Genomic DNA, 21,496 nt, shown 5'->3' on the forward strand with positions numbered 1-21,496 from the left:
TGTCATGCAAACACAAACAGGCAGGGACTCTCACTGGGCCTTTTCACACTCTCCTCCAAAGGCACTTCTGGGATTCAGCTGATGTGTTAAAAGAGTCCAATCAATGGCTGCTTAGTGTGTCCCCTGTACACCCCTCACAATGTCAACAGTACACACACAGATAGCAGTGATTGATTGACAGATGTGTGATCAAAGATCAGGATAACATATAAATCAATATTTTATATTGTCTTATTGTAACATGCAAAAATCTGTCTGTCATTGGTATTTGACTGGAGAATATTTTATATGTTGTTTGAGGGAGAGACGGGTCAATGGTGGTGTCTTAAAAGTAGTTCAGTCTTTGATGACCGGTACAGTATATGACATCATGTGCCCTTAAATGTGTTGAAGTGGTCAGTGTGTGTATGCGTGTGCGTGCGTGCGTGTGTGTTTGTGTGTGCGTGTGTGTGCGTGTGTGTGAGTGCGAGTGTGTGAGTGCGTGCGTGCGTGTGCGTGCGTGAGTGCGTGCGTGCGTGTGTGTGTGTGTGTGTGTGTGCGCACAAGACAGTGGCACCCTTCTCCCACGTCTCCTACTGCTCCGTGTTCTCTCATAATGCCATGCCTCAATTTAAGACTAAATACATTGTTTGTTATCACACTCTGCTCCCACCAACTCAAAGATTCTCAAATCTTTGGACCTTGCGTTCAACTAAGCTTGCATTTGAAAGCCCAAAGTGGCTCGTTTAATGTCTTGGTTGGGATACTCAACTGACATGAGATAGGGGCCATTTTGTAGCACAGAGATAGTACTGTATGTTGTACCGTAACGATACAATATGAGGGACAATGTGGACAGGCCCAGAGCAGCACGAGCTGCAGGTAATCCTGGATTTAATGGCCACCTCCATTTAGCTGATTTTCTGGGATTTTCACCACGTTCGTAGAATTCAGAAGGGTTTGATTAGGCCTCACAGCCATCACTCTTTGTTGTCCATTCATCTCTTCCTTGTTCCGTTGTTTGGAAATTCCAAAGGTGAATTCAATACAGTATACCCTAACCCCACAGTTAAATACAGTATACCCTAACCCCACAGTTAAATACAGTATACCCTAACCCCACAGTTAAATACAGTATACCCTAACCCCACAGTTAAATACAGTATACCCTAACCCCACAGTTAAATACAGTATACCCTAACCCCACAGTTAAATACAGTATACCCTAACCCCACAGTTAAATACAGTATACCCTAACCCCACAGTTAAATACAGTATACCCTAACCCCACAGTTAAATACAGTATACCCTAACCCCACAGTTAAATACAGTATACCCTAACCCCACTCAGTTAAATACAGTATACCCTAACCCCACAGTTAAATACAGTATACCCTAACCCCACAGTTAAATACAGTATACCCTAACCCCACTCAGTTAAATACAGTATACCCTAACCCCACAGTTAAATACAGTATACCCTAACCCCACAGTTAAATACAGTATACCCTAACCCCACAGTTAAATACAGTATACACTAACCCAACAGTTAAATACAGTATACCCTAACCCCACAGTTAAATACAGTATACCCTAACCCCACTCAGTTAAATACAGTATACCCTAACCCCACTCAGTTAAATACAGTATACCCTAACCCCACAGTTAAATACAGTATACCCTAACCCCACAGTTAAATACAGTATACTCTAACCCCACAGTTAAATACAGTATACCCTAACCCCACAGTTAAATACAGTATACCCTAACCCCACAGTTAAATACAGTATACCCTAACCCCACAGTTAAATACAGTATACCCTAACCCCACAGTTAAATACAGTATACCCTAACCCCACAGTTAAATACAGTATACCCTAACCCCACAGTTAAATACAGTATACCCTAACCCCACTCAGTTAAATACAGTATACCCTAACCCCACTCAGTTAAATACAGTATACCCTAACCCCACAGTTAAATACAGTATACCCTAACCCCACAGTTAAATACAGTATACCCTAACCCCACTCAGTTAAATACAGTATACCCTAACCCCACTCAGTTAAATACAGTATACCCTAACCCCACAGTTAAATACAGTATACCCTAACCCCACAGTTAAATACAGTATACCCTAACCCCACTCAGTTAAATACAGTATACCCTAACCCCACTCAGTTAAATACAGTATACCCTAACCCCACTCAGTTAAATACAGTATACTCTAACCCCACTCAGTTAAATACAGTATACCCTAACCCCACAGTTAAATACAGTATACCCTAACCCCACAGTTAAATACAGTATACCCTAACCCCACAGTTAAATACAGTATACCCTAACCCCACTCAGTTAAATACAGTATACCCTAACCCCACTCAGTTAAATACAGTATACCCTAACCCCACAGTTAAATACAGTATACCCTAACCCCACTCAGTTAAATACAGTATACCCTAACCCCACTCAGTTAAATACAGTATACCCTAACCCCACAGTTAAATAGAGTATACCCTAACCCCACTCAGTTAAATACAGTATACCCTAACCCCACAGTTAAATACAGTATACCCTAACCCCACTCAGTTAAATACAGTATACCCTAACCCCACAGTTAAATACAGTATACCCTAACCCCACTCAGTTAAATACAGTATACCCTAACCCCACAGTTAAATACAGTATACCCGAACACCACAGTTAAATACAGTATACCCTAACCCCACAGTTAAATAAAGTATACCCTAACCCCACAGTTAAATACAGTATACCCTAACCCCACAGTTAAATACAGTATACCCTAACCCCACAGTTAAATACAGTATACCCTAACCCCACAGTTAAATACAGTATACCCTAACCCCACAGTTAAATACAGTATACCCTAACCCCACTCAGTTAAATACAGTATACCCTAACCCCACTCAGTTAAATACAGTATACCCTAACCCCACTCAGTTAAATACAGTATACCCTAACCCCACTCAGTTAAATACAGTATACTCTAACCCCACTCAGTTAAATACAGTATACCCTAACCCCACAGTTAAATACAGTATACCCTAACCCCACAGTTAAATACAGTATACCCTAACCCCACAGTTAAATACAGTATACCCTAACCCCACTCAGTTAAATACAGTATACCCTAACCCCACTCAGTTAAATACAGTATACCCTAACCCCACAGTTAAATACAGTATACCCTAACCCCACAGTTAAATACAGTATACCCTAACCCCACAGTTAAATACAGTATACCCTAACCCCACAGTTAAATACAGTATACCCTAACCCCACTCAGTTAAATACAGTATACCCTAACCCCACAGTTAAATACAGTATACCCTAACCCCACAGTTAAATACAGTATACCCTAACCCCACTCAGTTAAATACAGTATACCCTAACCCCACAGTTAAATACAGTATACCCTAACCCCACAGTTAAATACAGTATACCCTAACCCCACAGTTAAATACAGTATACACTAACCCAACAGTTAAATACAGTATACCCTAACCCCACAGTTAAATACAGTATACCCTAACCCCACTCAGTTAAATACAGTATACCCTAACCCCACTCAGTTAAATACAGTATACCCTAACCCCACAGTTAAATACAGTATACCCTAACCCCACAGTTAAATACAGTATACCCTAACCCCACAGTTAAATACAGTATACCCTAACCCCACAGTTAAATACAGTATACCCTAACCCCACAGTTAAATACAGTATACCCTAACCCCACAGTTAAATACAGTATACCCTAACCCCACTCAGTTAAATACAGTATACCCTAACCCCACTCAGTTAAATACAGTATACCCTAACCCCACAGTTAAATACAGTATACCCTAACCCCACTCAGTTAAATAAATACAGTTAAATACAGTATACCCTAACCCCACAGTTAAATACAGTATACCCTAACCCCACAGTTAAATACAGTATACCCTAACCCCACTCAGTTAAATACAGTATACCCTAACCCCACAGTTAAATACAGTATACCCTAACCCCACAGTTAAATACAGTATACCCTAACCCCACAGTTAAATACAGTATACCCTAACCCCACAGTTAAATACAGTATACCCTAACCCCACTCAGTTAAATACAGTATACCCTAACCCCACAGTTAAATACAGTATACCCTAACCCCACAGTTAAATACAGTATACCCTAACCCCACAGTTAAATACAGTATACCCTAACCCCACAGTTAAATACAGTATAACCCACACAGTTAAATACCAGTAACCCTAACCCCACAGTTAAATACAGTATACCCTAACCCCACTCAGTTAAATACAGTATACCCTAACCCCCAGTTAAATACAGTATACCCTAACCCACAGTTAAATACAGTATACCCTAACCCCACAGTTAAATACAGTATACCCTAACCCAACAGTTAAATACAGTATACCCTAACCCCACAGTTAAATACAGTATACCCTAACCCCACTCAGTTAAATACAGTATACCCTAACCCCACTCAGTTAAATACAGTATACCCTAACCCCACAGTTAAATACAGTATACCCTAACCCCACAGTTAAATACAGTATACCCTAACCCCACAGTTAAATACAGTATACCCTAACCCCACAGTTAAATACAGTATACCCTAACCCCACAGTTAAATACAGTATACCCTAACCCCACAGTTAAATACAGTATACCCTAACCCCACAGTTAAATACAGTATACCCTAACCCCACAGTTAAATACAGTATACCCTAACCCCACTCAGTTAAATACAGTATACCCTAACCCCACTCAGTTAAATACAGTATACCCTAACCCCACTCAGTTAAATACAGTATACCCTAACCCCACAGTTAAATACAGTATACCCTAACCCCACTCAGTTAAATACAGTATACCCTAACCCCACTCAGTTAAATACAGTATACCCTAACCCCACAGTTAAATACAGTATACCCTAACCCCACAGTTAAATACAGTATACCCTAACCCCACTCAGTTAAATACAGTATACCCTAACCCCACTCAGTTAAATACAGTATACCCTAACCCCACAGTTAAATACAGTATACCCTAACCCCACTCAGTTAAATACAGTATACCCTAACCCCACAGTTAAATACAGTATACCCTAACCCCACAGTTAAATACAGTATACCCTAACCCCACAGTTAAATACAGTATACCCTAACCCCACTCAGTTAAATACAGTATACCCTAACCCCACTCAGTTAAATACAGTATACCCTAACCCCACAGTTAAATACAGTATACCCTAACCCCACTCAGTTAAATACAGTATACCCTAACCCCACAGTTAAATACAGTATACCCTAACCCCACAGTTAAATACAGTATACCCTAACCCCACTCAGTTAAATACAGTATACCCTAACCCCACAGTTAAATACAGTATACCCTAACCCCACTCAGTTAAATACAGTATACCCTAACCCCACAGTTAAATACAGTATACCCTAACCCCACTCAGTTAAATACAGTATACCCTAACCCCACAGTTAAATACAGTATACCCGAACACCACAGTTAAATACAGTATACCCTAACCCCACAGTTAAATAAAGTATACCCTAACCCCACAGTTAAATACAGTATACCCTAACCCCACAGTTAAATACAGTATACCCTAACCCCACTCAGTTAAATACAGTATACCCTAACCCCACTCAGTTAAATACAGTATACCCTAACCCCACAGTTAAATACAGTATACCCAGTTAACCCCACAGTTAAATACAGTATACCCTAACCCCACTCAGTTAAATACAGTATACCCTAACCCCACTCAGTTAAATACAGTATACCCTAACCCCACTCAGTTAAATACAGTATACTCTAACCCCACTCAGTTAAATACAGTATACCCTAACCCCACAGTTAAATACAGTATACCCTAACCCCACAGTTAAATACAGTATACCCTAACCCCACAGTTAAATACAGTATACCCTAACCCCACTCAGTTAAATACAGTATACCCTAACCCCACTCAGTTAAATACAGTATACCCTAACCCCACTCAGTTAAATACAGTATACTCTAACCCCACTCAGTTAAATACAGTATACCCTAACCCCACAGTTAAATACAGTATACCCTAACCCCACAGTTAAATACAGTATACCCTAACCCCACAGTTAAATACAGTATACCCTAACCCCACTCAGTTAAATACAGTATACCCTAACCCCACTCAGTTAAATACAGTATACCCTAACCCCACTCAGTTAAATACAGTATACCCTAACCCCACAGTTAAATACAGTATACCCTAACCCCACTCAGTTAAATACCCTAAGTATACCCTAACCCCACAGTTAAATACAGTATACCCTAACCCCACAGTTAAATACAGTATACCCTAACCCCACAGTTAAATACAGTATACCCTAACCCCACAGTTAAATACAGTATACCCTAACCCCACAGTTAAATACAGTATACCCTAACCCCACTCAGTTAAATACAGTATACCCTAACCCCACAGTTAAATACAGTATACCCGAACACCACAGTTAAATACAGTATACCCTAACCCCACAGTTAAATAAAGTATACCCTAACCCCACAGTTAAATACAGTATACCCTAACCCCACAGTTAAATACAGTATACCCTAACCCCACTCAGTTAAATACAGTATACCCTAACCCCACTCAGTTAAATACAGTATACCCTAACCCCACAGTTAAATACAGTATACCCTAACCCCACAGTTAAATACAGTATACCCTAACCCCACTCAGTTAAATACAGTATACCCTAACCCCACTCAGTTAAATACAGTATACCCTAACCCCACTCAGTTAAATACAGTATACCCTAACCCCACTCAGTTAAATACAGTATACCCTAACCCCACAGTTAAATACAGTATACCCTAACCCCACATTTAAATACAGTATACCCTAACCCCACAGTTAAATACAGTATACCCTAACCCCACTCAGTTAAATACAGTATACCCTAACCCCACTCAGTTAAATACAGTATACCCTAACCCCACAGTTAAATACAGTATACCCTAACCCCACTCAGTTAAATACAGTATACCCTAACCCCACTCAGTTAAATACAGTATACCCTAACCCCACAGTTAAATAGAGTATACCCTAACCCCACTCAGTTAAATACAGTATACCCTAACCCCACAGTTAAATACAGTATACCCTAACCCCACAGTTAAATACAGTATACCCTAACCCCACTCAGTTAAATACAGTATACCCTAACCCCACAGTTAAATACAGTATACCCGAACACCACAGTTAAATACAGTATACCCTAACCCCACAGTTAAATACAGTATACCCTAACCCCACAGTTAAATAAAGTATACCCTAACCCCACAGTTAAATACAGTATACCCTAACCCCACTCAGTTAAATACAGTATACCTTAACCCCACAGTTAAATACAGTATACCCTAACCCCACAGTTAAATACAGTAAACCCTAACCCCACTCAGTTAAATACAGTATACCCTAACCCCACTCAGTTACATACAGTATACCCTAACCCCACAGTTAAATACAGTATACCCTAACCCCACAGTTAAATAAAGTATACCCTAACCCCACTCAGTTAAATACAGTATACCCTAACCCCACTCAGTTAAATACAGTATACCCTAACCCCACAGTTAAATACAGTATACCCTAACCCCACAGTTAAATACAGTATACCCTATAACCCCACAGTTAAATACAGTATACCCTAACCCCACAGTTAAATACAGTATACCCTAACCCCACAGTTAAATACAGTATACCCTAACCCCACTCAGTTAAATACAGTATACCCTAACCCCACAGTTAAATACAGTATACCCTAACCCCACAGTTAAATACAGTATACCCTAACCCCACAGTTAAATACAGTATACCCTATAACCCCACAGTTAAATACAGTATACCCTAACCCCACAGTTAAATACAGTATACCCTAACCCCACAGTTAAATACAGTATACCCTATAACCCCACAGTTAAATACAGTATACCCTAACCCCACAGTTAAATACAGTATACCCTATAACCCCACAGTTAAATACAGTATACCCTAACCCCACAGTTAAATACAGTATACCCTAACCCCACAGTTAAATACAGTATACCCTATAACCCCACAGTTAAATACAGTATACCCTATAACCCCACAGTTAAATACAGTATACCCTAACCCCACAGTTAAATACAGTATACCCTAACCCCACTCAGTTAAATACAGTATACCCTAACCCCACAGTTAAATACAGTATACCCTAACCCCACAGTTAAATACAGTATACCCTAACCCCACTCAGTTAAATACAGTATACCCTAACCCCACAGTTAAATACAGTATACCCTAACCCCACAGTTAAATACATTATACCCTAACCCCACAGTTAAATACAGTATACCCTAACCCCACAGTTAAATACAATATACCCTAACCCCACAGTTAAATACAGTATACCCTATAACCCCACTTCCTTCTCGCAATCTCAGTTTACTTCAAAACGTTGAATAGGGAAGTTATTTTTACTGTGTTGAGAATCAAAGGCGCAGTCTGTGGGCCTCACTTCAACCCCACTGCTCTCTGTCTCTTCCTCACGTCCCTTTTCCTGGCATGTTATTCTCCTCGCTGAGAAGGACAAACGTAAAATGCAATAATGCATCCGGCAGAGAGTTGAGGATCACTCAAGTGTCCATATTGTCCATATACTACATATGGACATCGCTGCTTCACACACTGACTCTATCTATGTGACTGGTCCATCCAGTACTTTAGACAGTACCCGGCCCACCGTGGTATAGGCTCCATGATGATAACCATGCATTATAATGACAGGAGGAGATAGACACAAGGTTCTGTGTAAAGGTAAAATGCCTGCATACATTCATACTCCGTCTTCCTCCAGTGTCAATGTCTGTTGCACAATCAACACCCAAACTGACGACCAAATTCTAGCGTCTTTATTAAAACGTCTCCAGTTAACCACCTTCGGTTAAACAGACACCATTTTGGACCGGGCCTGACAACAGCCAATAAGACTGAATGTACAGGAGGAATTCAGGCTGTATCTGGCCTGTGTCTGACCCCACAGAGACCACAAAGAGCTTCTGTAACCTGCCCAGGGTAACAGGCTGGGACTCCGCCCCAGATCATCCCAGCCAGGTTAACGATTAGACGCAAGAATGGCCCCTCCAAGTCTGACGTGAAGAGAAAGGGAGGATGGATGGCTCCAATCCGATGTGCCTGACTGCCCTACGCTCATCTGGCAGGGCTGACACTGAGAGCCAGGGGTCCTCTATATCTCAGGAGCTCTATTAAAGGCAAACAAGAAGATATCTGTTTGTCCACCCCTGGAAAAAGCCGCTCCCCTTTCATCCGCAGGCTCCCATTTCCGTGGGTCGTGACTTTACTCAAACATCAATTACTGTTACGTGTCCTGTTTGATCTCACAGGCTCGTCTTTAATGTCAAATCGGGAGGGGGAAATGTGTAAAGACAATGCAACGATTGTGTGTGTTGTTTCTCTGTCTTGCTGTTTTATGTTCTCAATGTGGTCTGTTAGACAGTGGATGTTGATTGCCTCTCTCTCATGTCAGTCAGAGCTTCTATAATCTTGCCTGTGGTCAGTGTTTGGGGTAACGCGTTAGTAGTGTTACGTAATCAGATTACTTTTATGAGCAACGGAGTAAAGTAACGCTTTATATAATCAGATGACTTTTATAAGTAACGGATTGGGTAATATTATTATAGTTCATTTGTCAACTAACACTTCTGATCTCGGCTTGTTCCAGTTCTCGAGGTAACGGAGAAAGGCTGTTTGGAGACAGCTGCTGTCCATAGTAATGTATAGAGGAGAGGGCACATTACTTTTTCATGAAAGTAACACAAAGTAATAGAACACGTTACTTTTGTGAAACGTAACAAGTCTAGGTCAGCTTCTACCTCCAAGCCATAAGACTGCTGAACAGCTTCTACCTCCAAGCCATAAGACAGCTGAACAGCTTCTACCTCCAAGCCATAAGACAGCTGAACAGCTTCTACCTCCAAGCCATAAGACAGCTGAACAGCTTCTACCTCCAAGCCATAAGACAGCTGAACAGCTTCTACCTCCAAGCCATAAGACAGCTGAACAGCTTCTACCTCCAAGCCATAAGACAGCTGAACAGCTTCTACCTCCAAGCCATAAGACAGCTGAACAGCTTCTACCTCCAAGCCATAAGACAGCTGAACAGCTTCTACCTCCAAGCCATAAGACAGCTGAACAGCTTCTACCTCCAAGCCATAAGACAGCTGAACAGCTTCTACCTCCAAGCCATAAGACAGCTGAACAGCTTCTACCTCCAAGCCATAAGACAGCTGAACAGCTTCTACCTCCAAGCCATAAGACAGCTGAACAGCTTCTACCTCCAAGCCATAAGACAGCTGAACAGCTTCTACCTCCAAGCCATAAGACAGCTGAACAGCTTCTACCTCCAAGCCATAAGACAGCTGAACAGCTTCTACCTCCAAGCCATAAGACTGCTGAACAGCTTCTACCTCCAAGCCATAAGACAGCTGAATAGCTTCTACCTCCAAGCCATAAGACAGCTGAACAGCTTCTACCTCCAAGCCATAAGACAGCTGAACAGCTTCTACCTCCAAGCCATAAGACAGCTGAACAGCTTCTACCTCCAAGCCATAAGACAGCTGAATAGCTTCTACCTCCAAGCCATAAGACAGCTGAACAGCTTCTACCTCCAAGCCATAAGACAGCTGAACAGCTTCTACCTCCAAGCCATAAGACAGCTGAACAGCTTCTACCTCCAAGCCATAAGACAGCTGAACAGCTTCTACCTCCAAGCCATAAGACTGCTGAACATTGTCCTCCTTTTTTGTTGTTGCTTCTACCTCCAAGCCATAAGACAGCTGAACAGCTTCTACCTCCAAGCCATAAGACAGCTGAACAGCTTCTACCTCCAAGCCATAAGACAGCTGAACAGCTTCTACCTCCAAGCCATAAGACAGCTGAACAGCTTCTACCTCCAAGCCATAAGACAGCTGAACAGCATGGCTACCCGGACTATTTACATTGTCCCTCCTTTTTGTTGTTGCTGCTGCTACTCTGTTATTATCTATCCATAGTCACTTAATAACTCTCTACATGAGGTAATATCTCCAATTACCTTGACTAACCTGTACCCCCACACATTGACTCTGTACCGGTACCCCCTGTATATAGCCTCGTTAGTGTTATTTTAATTTTATTTTGTAAATATTTTTCTTAAAAAACACACTGTTGCATTCGGTGTGTTTGAATATGGAAAATATTACTGTTTCATGTAACTAATCCCAACACTGTAGTATATCATGAGAAAATCTGAAGCACTTTTTCACCTGTAAAACACTGTCATCTCTGAAAAACGGTCATCTCTGGAACACTGTCATCTCTGAAACACTGTCATCTCTGGAACACTGTCATCTCTGGAACAATGTCATCTCTAAACACTGTCATCTCTGAAACACTGTCATCTCTAGAACACTGTCATCTCTGAAACACTGTCATCTCTGGAACACTGTCATCTCTAGAACACTGTCATCTCTGGAACACTGTCATCTCTAGAACACTGTCATCTCTGAAACACTGTCATCTCTGGAACACTGTCATCTCTAGAACACTGTCATCTCTGAAACACTGTCATCTCTGGAACAGTCATCTCTAGAACACTGTCATCTCTGGAACACTGTCATCTCTGAAACACTGTCATCTCTGGAACACTGTCATCTCTGGAACACTGTCATCTCTGGAACACTGTCATCTCTGAAACACTGTCATCTCTGGAACACTGTCATATCTGAAACACTGTCATCTCTGGAACTCTGTCATCTCTGAAACACTGTCATCTCTGGAACACTGTCATCTCTGGAACACTGTCATCTCTGGAACACTGTCACCCTCTCAGAAAGAGCTTTCCCTTTGCACTGACTGACCCTAAACAGGCTATGTTTCCACAATAGCACTCCTCACAGGCCAGAGAAGAACACTCTCTTACTCTCCCTTTAAGAGATGGAGAAAGTTTCAGTGTCCCAATATGTAAATGAACCTGTCCTCATTGAAAGTTAGCTGACAGTGAGCAAAAACAGTGATGAAAGATCACAGAGACACAGACAAGAGATTTTAGTTAATTTACAGTGAGGACCAATAAGACAAGATAAGATATGTGTTATTTTCATTACATCTGCTTTCTGACAGAACAAGCAGAGTGTTGTGGCCTAGCTACCGTAGCCTAGCTACCATAGTTTGGCTTGCAAATTCATCATGTTCATGTACTTAATCCAGAGGTGCAACTTTGGTTTTAGAAGTGTGGGGGGACATTTTTTATCCAGTTGGATAAACACTCAAAACAGTCTACTGGACCGCTCGGAGGCGCCCGCATGGCCCTAAAGCACACCATTACTTTGTTTTGTATCACATTCCAATGATAAAACTGGGGGGGGTGAAAATAGAATTTCAGAATGTGGGGGGGACATGTCACCCCTGTCCCCGGTGAAAGTTACGCCCCTGAAATAATCTATATGAATATTACTTGCTAAGTTTACATACGTACATTTAAGAAGGGATTTTAAATTAACGTAGCATTAAATTGGAATTTGCAGTTTCGTATAAATCAATTTAATGTATGCTAACCAGTAATCCTCGGTGACTATAGTGGGCTAGAAGCATTACAAGATCATATGATCAGATATGGGAATGTTTCCTAGCTCTCCCAAACCTTCTGGATCTGTCATCTCTATACAGTCATTTGCGTCAGGAGAAATTTCAAGCATGCATGTATTTTCTCCCAAGCGCACTCTCAAATCCCACCAAAAATAAAGCTGGCTGTACGGATGTTTATTCCAAGCTTTTAGGGCATTAGCAGGGTTGACGTGGTGCTCCCTCCATGCTACTGCAGCTGTTTCTCCCCCTCTCCCCGGCCACACGTCCACAGCTAATTCAGAGGTTTGAGTTTCCTCTTCAAGCTGCTGCAGCTGTGCCTCTGACAAGTCTGTGGGATTAGGCAACAAAATGAACTCATAATCAAATGAATCAATCATCATGACATTTTGTTTAAATATAGCTATTGAAAACATTTAGCCTGTTTCCTCAGGCAGGCTTAGAAGAGAGTGGCCCGGGATGCATAAAAATAGGAGGCTTGTTTTTTGAATATAAATGTAAGAACGGAGATTCATTTGTCCTAACCCCGCTCCCCTTCCCTCTCCTCTCCCACTCTATCTGTGCCTGTCTATATTTTTTTCAACTTAGAATCATTTGCTGGTTTATTTGGCTTTACTGTGTGTAGTGGAATTGATAAACATTGGCCGATGAGAGCGGCACGGTTCATTTTCTTCCTTTGGTGTTTTTATCGAGTAGTGATCAGACTCTCTTCCCTCCACAGGAGTGACTGAAGTGTTCATGTTCACAGAAACAAAATTAAATGATCAATTAATGAACATCTTTTTTTTCTGTCTTTTTTTCTTGACGCACCATACATACCGTTGGAGGCGATTCAGTTAACGAATTAGATCAAGGTGACACATAGTGTGTGAACCTGGGAGGAAAGAAAAAAAGATGATTTGAAAAGAAATTTAGATCACGGCAAAGCAAGGAGGCAAGGTATCGTCATTTAATGAATTACTTAATGTGTCCTTCCGTCGTCTAATTGAATTAATTATGGGCCTAATTGGACAGAGTGATGATGGCTTCCGGGGCTGTGGAGCCCTTGATGAGCTGAAGGTAGCTGGGTTTCTTAGAGAGTCTGGAAAAGAGGGCTCTCCAGGGACGGAACCTCCCCACCACCACCAGGGACCCTCCCTACCACCACCACCAGGGACCCTCCCTACCACCACCACCAGGGACCCTCCCTACCACCACCACCAGGGACCCTCCCTACCACCACCACCAGGGACCCTCCCTACCACCACCACCACCAGGGACCCTCCCTACCACCACCACCAGGGACCCTCCCTACCACCACCACCAGGGACCCTCCCTACCACCACCACCACCAGGGACCCTCCCTACCACCACCACCACCACCAGGGACCCTCCCTACCACCACCACCAGGGACCCTCCCTACCACCACCACCAGGGACCCTCCCTACCACCACCACCAGGGACCCTCCCTACCACCACCACCACCAGGGACCCTCCCTACCACCACCACCAGGGACCCTCCCTACCACCACCACCACCAGGGACCCTCCCTACCACCACCACCACCAGGGACCCTCCCTACCACCACCACCAGGGACCCTCCCTACCACCACCACCAGGGACCCTCCCTACCACCACCACCAGGGACTCTCCCTACCACCACCACCACCAGGGACCCTCCCTACCACCACCACCAGGGATCCTCCCTACCACCACCACCAGGGACCCTCCCTACCACCACCACCAGGGACCCTCCCTACCACCACCACCAGGGACCCTCCCTACCACCACCACCAGGGACCCTCCCTACCACCACCACCAGGGATCCTCCCTACCACCACCACCAGTCGCCCATCTCCCCTCAGCTCAGCTCAGCTCAGCTCAGCTTGGGTGGGTGGGGTCAGGGGAGGCCTCGGGCCAGCTAGAGCCTCACTCTGGCTCCTCTATAGAAATATCTCTGAAGACCAAGTACACATGCTTAGACTGAGAGGAACTGAAATGAAAAAAGCATGACACATCATCCAAGTTGTGTTCTACTCCAAATAGCTTTAGATGTCTTTATTACAGGGCTATGAACATCTGTCCAGCTCAGTAGCTGCACCTTCTCAGCTTATTTCTTTGTAGGGCATATAGATATCTAAGCTTTATCAAAATGCAAATAAGCTTGTGTGTTGTCTTTAGATGTGTGTATTTTTCCTTGCTGTGTATGCTTTTGATTTGTGTACAGTATTTATGTGTTGTCCTGCAGGGCTGACGGCTGCAGCGATGGCCGAGGCTATGAAGCTGCAGAAGATGAAGCTGATGGCCATGAACAACCTGCACGGAGCCGGCAGCCAGAACGGGACCGAGTCGGAGAACGACGAGCTCAACTCCAACACAGGTTAGACATCCATACTTGATTGTTTATCACAGCTAACTACTGAGGCACAGTGAACAGGAAAGTATAACAGTATACATAAAAAATACCCTTAAAATAAAGATCATTCACATAATTATTATGACTGCCAACTTACATGAAAATATTGATTTCATAGCCCCCGAATCATGACAGATGTGTGTTCAAACTAACAGCCAGTATTTAACAGCCCACGCATGTGTCTGCAGAACGTTTTGTCTCCTTGTAAATGTCTCTCTGTCCGTGTCTCTCTGTCCATGTCTTTCTGTCCATGTATCTCTGTCCGTGTCTCTCTGTCCGTGTCTCTCTGTCCATGTATCTCTGTCCGTGTCTCTCTGTCCATGTCTCTCTGTCCATGTATCTCTGTCCATGTCTCTCTGTCCATGTCTCTCTGTCCATGTCTCTCTGTCCATGTCTCTCTGTCCGTGTCTCTCTGTCCGTGTCTCTCTGTCCATGTCTCTCTGTCCATGTCTCTCTGTCCATGTCTCTCTGTCCATGTCTCTCTGTCCATGTATCTCTGTCCATGTCTCTCTGTCCATGTATCTCTGTCCATGTCTCTCTGTCCATGTCTCTCTGTCCATGTCTCTCTGTCCATGGTTGCTCAGCTCCACTACGGGTAATTGATTCTGGCCCACGCATTGCTTTCTCTTTAGCCTTATTTTATTGAGGCTTCGGACGTCCTTAATGTCTGCGAGCTGACTGTGCCTTTAGATGGAGGTGATGGCAGTGTGTGTGACTAACAGTACGTGTGGCAGTGGGCTGGTAAACAGAGGCACCACCACAGACACAGAGAGTCTTCTCTATACCACCCAGAGCCACGCAGACACAGAGAGCCTTCTCTATACCACCCAGAGCCATAGCAGATGCAGAGAGCCTTCTCTATACCACCCAGAGCCATAGCAGATGCAGAAAGCCTTCTCTATACCACCCAGAGCCACACAGACACAGAGAGCCTTCTCTACACCACCCAGAGCCATAGCAGATGCAGAGAGCCTTCTCTACACCACCCAGAGCCATAGCAGATGCAGAGAGCCTTCTCTATACCACCCAGAGCCACACAGACACAGAGAGCCTTCTCTATACCACCCAGAGCCATAGCAGATGCAGAGAGCCTTCTCTATACCACCCAGAGCCATAGCAGATGCAGAGAGCCTTCTCTATACCACCCAGAGCCATAGCAGATGCAGAAAGCCTTCTCTATACCACCCAGAGCCACACAGACACAGAGAGCCTTCTCTATACCACCCAGAGCCATAGCAGATGCAGAAAGCCTTCTCTATACCACCCAGAGCCACACAGACACAGAGAGCCTTCTCTACACCACCCAGAGCCATAGCAGATGCAGAGAGCCTTCTCTACACCACCCAGAGCCACACAGACACAGAGAGCCTTCTCTACACCACCCAGAGCCATAGCAGATGCAGAGAGCCTTCTCTATACCACCCAGAGCCATAGCAGATGCAGAAAGCCTTCTCTATACCACCCAGAGCCACACAGACACAGAGAGCCTTCTCTATACCACCCAGAGCCATAGCAGATGCAGAGAGCCTTCTCTATACCACCCAGAGCCATAGTAGATGCAGAGAGCCTTCTCTATACCACCCAGAGCCATAGCAGATGCAGAAAGCCTTCTCTATACCACCCAGAGCCACACAGACACAGAGAGCCTTCTCTATACCACCCAGAGCCATAGCAGATGCAGAAAGCCTTCTCTATACCACCCAGAGCCACACAGACACAGAGAGCCTTCTCTATACCACCCAGAGCCATAGCAGATGCAGAGAGCCTTCTCTATACCACCCAGAGCCATAGCAGATGCAGAGAGCCTTCTCTATACCACCCAGAGCCATAGCAGATGCAGAAAGCCTTCTCTATACCACCCAGAGCCACACAGACACAGAGAGCCTTCTCTATACCACCCAGAGCCATAGCAGATGCAGAAAGCCTTCTCTATACCACCCAGAGCCACACAGACACAGAGAGCCTTCTCTACACCACCCAGAGCCATAGCAGATGCAGAGAGCCTTCTCTACACCACCCAGAGCCATAGCAGATGCAGAGAGCCTTCTCTACACCACCCAGAGCCACACAGACACAGAGAGCCTTCTCTACACCACTCAGAGCCATAGCAGATGCAGAGAGCCTTCTCTACACCACCCAGAGCCATAGCAGATGCAGAGAGCCTTCTCTACACCACCCAGAGCCACACAGACACAGAGAGCCTTCTCTATACCACCCAGAGCCACACAGACACAGAGAGCCTTCTCTACACCACCCAGAGCCACACAGACACAGAGAGCCTTCTCTACACCACCCAGAGCCATAGCAGATGCAGACTCCCCCGATAGAGACGTGAGCCTGAATATGTAGAGGGACAAGTAAAATACTCACAAACACACACATGCAGATAGGACACATCAGGACAAACTGATGTACACACTTATTTATATGTCATACTTTTTACATATAAACACACGGGAACTGCGAGGCAAGACAACAGAACATGTAGAAAAAGGTTTACCGGACTCGTTTATTTGTCTTCTGCGGTGATGCTGTTTGCGTGGTAAAGAGTGGGTGACCTTGGCAACAGTAGGCAGGCAAAAAGTGTCTTTCATACATCCAACCCCAATAGCGGAGCTGCATGAAGATTGCGTCCCCCATGCACTAAACACAAATTCCTGAGCTGTGTTTGAATACCCATACTAACATGTACTGTATACTACATACTTAATGAGCATATACTAAACTCAGCAAAAAAAAAGAAACATCCCTTTTTCAGGACCCTGTATTTCGAAGATAATTAGTAAAAATCCAAATAACTTCACAGATCTTCATTGTAAAGGGTTTAAACACTGTTTCCCATGCTTGTTCAATGAATCATAAATAATGAACATGTACCTGTCGTTAAGACACTAACAGCTATCAGACGGTAGGCAATTAAGGTCACAGTTATGAAAACTTGCACGCTGTAGTTTAAAAGTGTCATAACTGAATTCTGCCGTCATTATGCACGTTGTCCATGGTCCTGATCAAATGAAGCCCTGTAGCAATATCTGCGTAAATGATTACTAGTTAAATCTGCTCCAGTACATTGTAACGAGACATGGGACTGGGTGAGAATGACAGAGCTGGGATGGAGAGGAGAGGGTGTGTCAAGTAGACAGGGTTTGGCTTGGTGTCTGTGAGTCCACAGTCTGTCACAGCCCTTCTAATGTACTCCTCCCTGACACCAGCACTACAGAGAGCTGGCCATGTAACACCACTGACGATGATGATGATGATGATGATGATGACTATAATCATTACAGAGAGAGAGAGAGGCAGCAGGCTTTGCTGGAGGGTCTGTCCAGCTGATGCCATGCAAGTGGGCCTCGATTCGCACTAACACACAAGTCACCCACAATTCAGCAGGCTACTCTTTCCCCCAAAATGGAGAAGCCAGTGAGTTAGCCCTCCTGTAGAAAGCATTTGAAGGGACCAGCTTCACTGAGACCTGGGGGCCTATAACCTAAAGACTGGAAACAGTTCAACCACGGTCTGTGTTGTGGAAATTACATCTAACCCCCCCCCACACACACACACATACACCACCAAGAGCCAGAGCTGTAGGAGCAGAAACCTGAGAGAGATGCAGGAGACGAAGGAGAAGGAGGAGGGGGTATGCTTCATCTCATTAACATCGTTCAAACCCTCAAAAGAGATGGTAGAACGGTGGTGTGCTTTCTGGCTGGTCTCGCAGTTTGTTATCTGGGTGGATGGTGGTGGGACGGGGATGTTGGAATCTGATCTAGAGAAATCACGTCGCGTAAGTTAAACAAGCGGCTTCAGAAGATATCTCTCCGACTTTAACCCTTTGCGTTCTCTCTTTCGCGGCCAAGACTCTGATCCCGAGACGACAGCCGCCTGATGTCTGCTTTTTCTCTCCTTCCTTTTTTCTTTTCATTTCATTTCCTGTATCTTCCTCGGTCTTGCGTTCCCGGGGGCTGTTTGGTCCCTCTCTGATGGCAAGCTGCTTCTTTGGAGAACATCAAACAGCTAATCTGCATCTTCCCCTCCGTGTGGGATGGGCTGTGAGACACCTTCAGCTATCTGCACACATCAGTTAGCGGAGATAGGGGGAGACTTGATTTCAATCTCTTTCCCCTTAGACAGCGACCCCAGCCGCCAACCCTCCTTTCAAGACAAAAAAGTCATACATTTAGAAAGCATCTCTCACCACAGACCACAGAGAACTGGCAAGCGCCTAATCAGTTGACCAATTTGGCTTACCACAATCTGACTTTGGGGAGTCTCCTAAAGTGCGCAGCAGAAGTTGGTTGTCAGCTCCTGGAGACTGTTTGAAAGGGTGTTTATACTCTCATGGTTTTACAGCTGAAAAGCAGCTAAGAGGCACAGGGGCTCCTGTGAATTGGTGTCTTTAAATATAAATATGCCTCTGAACTCTTGTTAACAAGGAAGAAGGAAGAGAATACTGAAGGGAGAACATGTGTTTTTGGTCGGGCGGCTGGAGAAGAATAGCCGAGCAAAACAGAGGCTCATTGGTCTAATGGAGTCAGGGATAATGTCAGGGAAAATCACCATCACAAATGACATCAGAGAACAACTGATATATTTTTCCTTTGTGACTGACAAGTTAAAAGAGAAAGAGAAATCCCTTGCATCATTTAAACTGGCCCTGGAATCTGTTAGGCACGTGATTTGCAGAGGTAGCAAAAAACAAGTGTGAGTAGAGAGAGAGAGAGAGAGAGAGAGAGAGAGAGAGAGAGAGAGAGAGAGAGAGAGAGAGAGAGAGATATTGTTGATGCATAGAGAGAGAGAGAGAGAGAGAGAGAGTTTGAGTTTTTATAAAACCTTTATTTTTTACTCAAGTGTTAACATAAATAATGACACACTGCCTTTTCAGAAATGAAACAACAAATGTAATTCCTAAAACAAAAATAAATACATAACATATACATTCAACTTATTTCATCAGCAAAAAATCATTTCCCCTCATCTACAAAACAAAGTGCTCCTTCGTAGGAGCCCACTTCTCCTCAAATAATAGGAGATCTTTTACAGCTGAAAAGAACTCGAAAATCTACTTTTATTCTTGCTTTCACTAATCCTTTAAAAACACATCTTACATCCTGCCCATATCCCGTTTCTATCTTATGTTTCCTACTCAGAAAAATTGACATCTTAGCTTGTCCCAAAATAAAATTTAACATTTGACATTTTCTTTTCTGTTGTTTACTATATTGAAACCCCAAAATAAAAACAGTGTTATTGAAAACCTCCCCTACAGCTTTAAACAAAGATTCCAGCATTTCCAATAGAGGTTTTATCCTCTCACACTCCATAAAACAGTGAAAAATGGTTTCTCTTATATTACAAAAAGGACATCCATCTCTAACATCTGAGTTAATAACAGATACAAAAGCATTAACTGCAATGATGCCATGTAAAACCCTCCGTTGCATATCACCAGTACCCTTTTGTAACGGTGGCTTGTACAGTGCTCTCCATGATGGCTTTACCTTGTCATCAATGCCCAATTTTACCCTCCATGGAGTGTCTTTTCTATTTTTCAATTTATCTTTATTCAACACCTTGACACACCCCCTATACAAGTTCTTCCCATTCACCTCATCCAAACCCACCTCCTTCAACCCTCTCAAATCCAGCAATAACGCCTTTCTTCTGACTCTGGGATATTTGGTGTAATCCCTAGTCTTGGAAATGAGACGTCTTCATCTTGTACCTTCTTCTTGTGGCTACTAAGCATACCCCATTCTTCTGCTGACAGAGCCTTCCTGCAGCTCCCCAGCATTTGTCCGACAATCCTTTCCGACCTCATCCCCAAATGTTCTGCCACCCGTCTTCCATCCATTAAGGCGGGCCCAGCCATGGCCATTAACTGTCTTAAGGTGATGATTTTCCCCTTCACCAGAATCTTGGAGAAATGTGGAACAGCTGCAGTTGTACAATCCAGTCTTGCCCCATACACCAGAGGTTCCTCCAACAGCCAATGCACTGACTCCGCTGAAGTTCGTCTGGACACCTTCATTATGCTCCACACTCTGAGAAGGCCTCTGTAAAACGGAGGTACTCCCTCCCTAGAAATCTGGCTACTATCAACCAGAAATAAAGCCTTCTTTAAACCTAATCCTCCAACCCGCTGTAATATAAGACCTGCCACCCCTCTCCACACCACATTTTCCAGTCCATAAAGCAACCTTTAAATAAACTGAAACCGGAAAGCAGCAGCCCTACTAGCAAGATGTACAAGACCTTGTCCCCCCTCCTCTTTTGACAAATACAAAACACTTTGTGGAACCCAGTGATATTTATCCCAAAATAAATCCACAATAATTGCCTGTATCTTAGCCAGAAGGCCAGACGGTGGTTCTAAAACTGACAACCGATGCCACAGTGCAGAGGCAATCACA

The 21,496-nt window shown here is 43.8% G+C and overlaps 1 protein-coding gene and 1 long non-coding RNA gene across 13 annotated transcripts in view; one reads left to right on the forward strand and one right to left on the reverse strand.

Annotated features, from left to right (window-relative positions):
- LOC118375471 (dachshund homolog 2-like) overlaps positions 1-21,496 on the forward strand; it is a 299,459-nt gene that overhangs the window by 146,330 nt on the left and 131,633 nt on the right. For 8 of the 12 annotated variants that reach the window (XR_008138989.1, XR_008138990.1, XR_008138991.1 and 5 more), the window contains exon 3: positions 14,898-15,050. Coding sequence is in view for 8 of the 12 variants with exons in the window: in XM_052520716.1 (XP_052376676.1) it covers positions 14,898-15,050 (153 nt within the window). In the remaining 4 variants the exon portion in view is untranslated. The remainder of the gene's footprint in view (positions 1-14,897; positions 15,051-21,496) is intronic. The other 4 variants (XM_052520721.1, XM_052520722.1, XM_052520724.1 and 1 more) reach the window with 1 other exon arrangement.
- LOC127930705 (uncharacterized) lies at positions 9,966-11,067 on the reverse strand. The gene is made up of 3 exons (XR_008138993.1): positions 10,887-11,067; positions 10,701-10,832; positions 9,966-10,502 (listed from the first exon to the last, which is right to left on the reverse strand). It is a non-coding gene; the product is annotated as an uncharacterized LOC127930705 (long non-coding RNA).

Source organism: Oncorhynchus keta, chromosome 6 (genome assembly GCF_023373465.1).
Source record: "Oncorhynchus keta strain PuntledgeMale-10-30-2019 chromosome 6, Oket_V2, whole genome shotgun sequence".
NCBI lineage: Eukaryota > Metazoa > Chordata > Actinopteri > Salmoniformes > Salmonidae > Oncorhynchus > Oncorhynchus keta.